Source organism: Leuresthes tenuis, unplaced genomic scaffold, assembly GCF_036924035.1.
Source record: "Leuresthes tenuis unplaced genomic scaffold, fLeuTen1.0.hap1 SCAF_35, whole genome shotgun sequence".
Taxonomy (NCBI): domain Eukaryota; kingdom Metazoa; phylum Chordata; class Actinopteri; order Atheriniformes; family Atherinopsidae; genus Leuresthes; species Leuresthes tenuis.
In genome coordinates, this window is record NW_027325389.1 from 584,165 (window position 1) to 590,342 (window position 6,178).

The 6,178-nt window shown below is 53.1% G+C and overlaps 1 protein-coding gene across 2 annotated transcripts in view; it reads left to right on the top strand.

Moving 5' to 3' along the window:
- rerg (RAS-like, estrogen-regulated, growth inhibitor) overlaps positions 1-5,820 on the top strand; it is a 60,392-nt gene extending 54,572 nt beyond the window's left edge. For both annotated transcript variants that reach the window (XM_072379117.1, XM_072379116.1), the window contains exon 5: positions 4,834-5,820. In XM_072379117.1, coding sequence (XP_072235218.1) covers positions 4,834-5,244 — 411 coding nt within the window. In that variant the 3' untranslated portion in view covers positions 5,245-5,820. The remainder of the gene's footprint in view (positions 1-4,833) is intronic.
- The last annotated feature ends 358 nt before the right edge of the window (positions 5,821-6,178 follow it).

Below are 6,178 nucleotides of genomic sequence, written 5' to 3' on the forward strand. Positions count from 1 at the left end.
ATGGATGTGGATGGATGGATGCGAGGGGATGGATGGATGTGGATGGATGGATGTGGATGGATGGATGCGAGGGGATGGATGGATGTGGATGGGTGGATGTGGATGGATGGATGCGAGTGGATGGATGCGAGTGGATGGATGGATGTGGATGGATGGATGCGAGGGGATGGGTGGATGTGGATGGATGGATGCGAGTGGATGGATGCGAGTGGATGGATGGATGTGGATGGATGGATGCGAGTGGATGGATGGATGTGGATGGATGGATGCGAGGGGATGGGTGGATGTGGATGGATGGATGCGAGTGGATGGATGTGGATGGATGGATGTGGATGGATGCGAGTGGATGGATGCGAGTGGGTGGATGTGGATGGATGGATGCGAGGGGATGGATGGATGCGAGTGGATGGATGCGAGTGGATGGATGCGAGTGGGTGGATGTGGATGGATGGATGCGAGTGGATGGATGGATGTGGATGGATGGATGGATGTGGATGGGTGGATGTGGATGGATGGATGCGAGGGGATGGATGTGGATGGATGGATGTGGATGGATGGATGTGGATGGATGGATGTGGATGGATGTGGATGGATGTGGATGGATGTGGATGGATGGATGCGAGTGGATGGATGGATGTGGATGGATGGATGCGAGGGGATGGATGGATGCGAGTGGATGGATGCGAGTGGATGGATGCGAGTGGGTGGATGGATGTGGATGGATGGATGTGGATGGATGTGGATGGATGGATGTGGATGGATGTGGATGGATGGATGCGAGTGGATGGATGGATGTGGATGGATGGATGCGAGGGGATGGATGGATGCGAGTGGATGGATGGATGGATGGATGCGAGGGGATGGATGGATGTGGATGGGTGGATGTGGATGGATGGATGAGAGGGGATGGATGGATGTGGATGGATGGATGCGAGGGGATGGATGGATGTGGATGGATGGATGCGAGGGGATGGATGTGAGTGGATGGATGTGAGTGGATGGATGTGGATGGATGGATGTGGATGGATGCGAGTGGATGGATGTGGATGGATGTGAGTGGATGGATGTGGATGGATGTGAGTGGATGGATGTGGATGGATGGATGCGAGTGGATGGATGTGGATGGATGGATGTGGATGGATGCGAGGGGATGGATGTGGATGGATGGATGCGAGTGGATGGATGTGGATGGATGCGAGGGGATGGATGGATGTGGATGGATGCGAGGGGATGGATGGATGTGGATGGATGGATGTGAGTGGATGGATGTGAGTGGATGGATGTGGATGGATGTGGATGGATGGATGCGAGTGGATGGATGTGGATGGATGGATGTGGATGGATGGATGCGAGTGGGTGGATGTGAGTGGGTGGATGGATGGATGTGGATGGATGGATGTGAGGGGATGGATGGATGGATGTGGATGGATGGATGCGAGTGGGTGGATGGATGTGGGTGGATGGATGGATTTGGATGGATGTGAGTGGATGGATGTGGATGGATGGATGGATGTGGATGGATGGATGCGAGGGGATGGATGTGAGTGGATGGATGTGGATGGATGTGAGTGGATGGATGCGAGTGGATGGATGCGAGGGGATGGATGTGAGTGGATGGATGGATGTGGATGGATGGATGTGGATGGATGGATGTGAGGGGATGGATGGATGGATGTGGATGGATGGATGCGAGTGGGTGGATGGATGTGGGTGGATGGATGGATTTGGATGGATGTGAGTGGATGGATGTGGATGGATGTGAGTGGATGGATGCGAGTGGATGGATGCGAGGGGATGGATGTGAGTGGATGGATGGATGTGGATGGATGGATGTGGATGGATGTGGATGGATGTGGATGGATGGATGTGAGTGGATGGATGTGGATGGATGGATGTGGATGGATGCGAGGGGATGGATGTGGATGGATGGATGCGAGTGGATGGATGTGGATGGATGCGAGGGGATGGATGGATGTGGATGGATGGATGCGAGGGGATGGATGTGAGTGGATGGATGTGAGTGGATGGATGTGGATGGATGGATGTGGATGGATGGATGTGGATGGATGCGAGTGGATGGATGTGGATGGATGGATGCGAGTGGATGGATGTGGATGGATGGATGTGGATGGATGGATGCGAGTGGGTGGATGTGAGTGGGTGGATGGATGGATGTGGATGGATGGATGTGAGGGGATGGATGGATGGATGTGGATGGATGGATGCGAGTGGGTGGATGGATGTGGATGGATGTGAGTGGATGGATGTGGATGGATGGATGGATGTGGATGGATGGATGCGAGGGGATGGATGTGAGTGGATGGATGTGGATGGATGTGAGTGGATGGATGTGGATGGATGTGAGTGGATGGATGCGAGGGGATGGATGTGAGTGGATGGATGGATGTGGATGGATGGATGTGGATGGATGTGGATGGATGGATGTGAGTGGATGTGAGTGGGTGGATGGATGGATGTGGATGGATGGATGTGGATGGATGGATGTGAGTGGATGTGAGTGGGTGGATGGATGGATGTGGATGGATGGATGTGAGTGGATGGATGTGGATGGATGGATGTGGATGGATGCGAGTGGATGGATGTGGATGGATGGATGTGGATGGATGGATGCGAGTGGGTGGATGTGAGTGGGTGGATGGATGGATGTGGATGGATGGATGTGGATGGATGGATGTGGATGGATGGATGTGGATGGATGGATGCGAGGGGATGGATGTGAGTGGATGGATGTGGATGGATGGATGTGGATGGATGGATGCGAGTGGGTGGATGGATGTGGGTGGATGGATGGATGTGAGTGGATGGATGTGAGTGGATGGATGCGAGTGGATGGATGGATGGATGTGAGTGGATGGATGTGAGTGGATGGATGTGAGGGGATGGATGGGTGGATGTGGGTGGATGGATGTGAGTGGATGGATGGATGTCAGTGGGTGGATGTGAGTGGATGGATGTGGATGGATGTGAGTGGATGGATGTGGATGGATGTGAGTGGATGGATGCGAGTGGATGGATGCGAGGGGATGGATGTGAGTGGATGGATGGATGTGGATGGATGGATGTGGATGGATGTGGATGGATGGATGTGAGTGGATGTGAGTGGGTGGATGGATGGATGTGGATGGATGGATGTGAGTGGATGGATGTGAGTGGATGGATGTGGATGGATGGATGTGGATGGATGGATGTGGATGGATGCGAGTGGATGGATGTGGATGGATGGATGTGGATGGATGGATGCGAGTGGGTGGATGTGAGTGGGTGGATGGATGGATGTGGATGGATGGATGTGGATGGATGGATGCGAGTGGGTGGATGGATGTGGATGGATGTGGATGGATGGATTTGGATGGATGTGAGTGGATGGATGTGGATGGATGGATGTGGATGGATGTGAGTGGATGGATGTGGATGGATGGATTTGGATGGATGTGAGTGGATGGATGTGGATGGATGGATGTGGATGGATGTGAGTGGATGGATGTGGATGGATGGATGTGGATGGATGAATGGATGCGAGGGGATGGATGTGAGTGGATGGATGTGGATGGATGGATGTGATTGGATGGATGTGGATGGATGGATGCGAGTGGGTGGATGGATGTGGGTGGATGGATGGATGTGGATGGATGGATGTGAGTGGATGGATGGATGCGAGGGGATGGATGTGAGTGGATGGATGTGGATGGATGTGAGTGGATGGATGTGGATGGATGGATGCGAGTGGGTGGATGGATGTGAGTGGATGGATGTGAGTGGATGGATGTCAGTGGGTGGATGTGAGTGGATGGATGGATGTGAGTGGATGGATGTGAGTGGATGGATGCGAGGGGATGGATGGGTGGATGTGACAGATCCTGCAGCCTAACAGCAGCTCTGACCGTGAGGCAGAGCTTCAGTCCTCAGGCTGAAGGTAAATATGCTGCAGTGCTGCGTAGGTGTTCTGCTGGAGGCTGCCACTCCTCATCTCCGTCTCATTACTCTATTTTCTGCTGGCAGGAGGCCTGAATGTTTCCCTGCAGCGGATCTCAGGCCTATGAGCCGTGCAGGCTGAGTCTTCCTGATGGTCCCTGCTTCAGACGTCGGTCTCATGTGTTTCACCTGATAAAAACGATGAGATCAGTCTGTCAGGTTTTAAGGCGGGTTCTGCTGCCACTGAGCGGGTCCTTTTCTGCCTCCCCGGGACCAGATGAGGAGCCTGACTGTTCGTCTGGCTGCAGAATTTAATTAATGGCTTGAGATGGTGTGAGAGCATGAAGAACGTCGGCCACTGAGCAGTATCAGTGTTACAGTGATGGAAGCAAACTGCCTCAGAGCTTCGGTGTTCAGCGCCCGGGAAAAGGACATTTAGCCAGTTAAAGCGTCTGATTTTACACTAACCGTGACATTTCCCTCCAGCTTTTAATACCAGCCTTTAAAACAGGATCCACACAAAAAGCCACAAATCCTCTGCGTCTCTGAACGATTTAAAGTGTTCACAGACTTCCACAAACTGCTGAAATGAGTCAACGCCACACACCTGAGGGCGGCTGAAGCAAACCCTTTTTTCAGCTGGGGGAGCATTAACTGAAGGCTTCAGCAGCTGTTGATCCGTCCTGTGGGGCCGCTCCGGGGAGCTGGAGCTCGGTTCCGTGGGGTTCGACCCGCTGCCCTCAGGTCCTTCCACCATATTTAAGACTCTATGACCCTCTGAAGCTGCAGCGTGACACAGATCCAGTTAACTTTACTCTGTGCTCACTGTAGAAAAACCCGTCCCACACCATGACACCACCACCGCCATGCTTCATCACCGTTTTCTCTTCCCCATCACAGGAGGACGTCCAGCAGAAGGAAGGTCACATGCGTTGGGGCGACGGCTTCGTCATCGTGTATGACATCACAGACCGGGGAAGCTTTGAGGAGGTGGCCCCGATTCGAAGTCTCCTGGAGGAGGTGAAGAAGCCGAAGAACGTCCCTTTGGTGCTGGTGGGCAACAAGTCCGACCTGGACCACGTCCGGCAGGTCGCCACAGAGGAGGGAGAGCGCCTGGCGGCCGAAATGGCGTGCGCCTTCTACGAATGTTCGGCGTGCGCCGACGAGGGTGGCGTGGTGGCCGAGGCTTTCCACGAGCTCTGCAGAGAGGTGAGACGCCGCAAAGCAGTCCAGGGCAAGGCCAGGCGCCGCAGCTCCACCACACACGTCAAACAGGCCATCAACAAGATGCTGACCAAGATCAGCAGCTAGGGCCGCGCCGCCGTCTGATGCCAAACCGACCAAAACTGACTGATGTAACGTGAAATGTGTGGTTCTCTGATCATTTTCCATTCCAAAGTCCCAACAGCTGGAGATGTCTCAGCTCTCAAACGGGGGCCGCTGACACCACAGATCTGTGTAAAAGCTCCTGACTTCTGGTTTTTATTCTCATCTCTTTAAGTGATTCCAGCAGCCAGAAAGATGCATGAAGCAGCCGCCTGTAGCATGCAGGGCATCCCAGAATTTATCCATATGGAGCAGCAAGATATAAAGTTGCTTGCTTGTAACTCATCTGTGGGGGGGGGGGTTATTGTGATGTGCTTCAACCGTCAGCAGTGGCTCCAGAACACGGAGAATCGGTGTGGTGGCAGTAGATGTTCTGGGACAGCTCCAGATGTTCCATAAAGAACCAAAGCAGCCGGTGAGAACGTGTCGGAGGGGATGTAGAAACAGCCTTCAGCGCCACTCAACCCAAGGCGTAAAACTGTAATGGTTCAAATGTAACATCGCTGTGCGGTTCTGATCAAAACTATCGGCTGAGCTCTTGTAATTAAAAGCTAAAGATGTATCCCAGCAGTTTGTCTGAGAGTCCGTTTGTTTGGTCCATGCGAGTCTGAAGTTCATCAGAACAAAGCAACGCTATGAAGAGCTTCTACCAGGCTTCACCTTTATGTTCTTAATGGTCCTGACGCTCCAGCCCAGCCCAGTCCTGGCTCTGGTTCTGGTTCTGGTGGTTGGTTGTAAATATGTAGGTGGCATCATATTAGAAGGGTTTCCATCAGGCCGTGTTCACGTTAAACCTCTGAGCTGCTGCCATGTGGACTGAACCATGCACAGTAATTCTAACCCACTCCCAGGGGAGGGTGGAACATGGAAGTAATGACGATCTGTGACTCAGACAACCTGCAGCTGTGTTTCCAACACA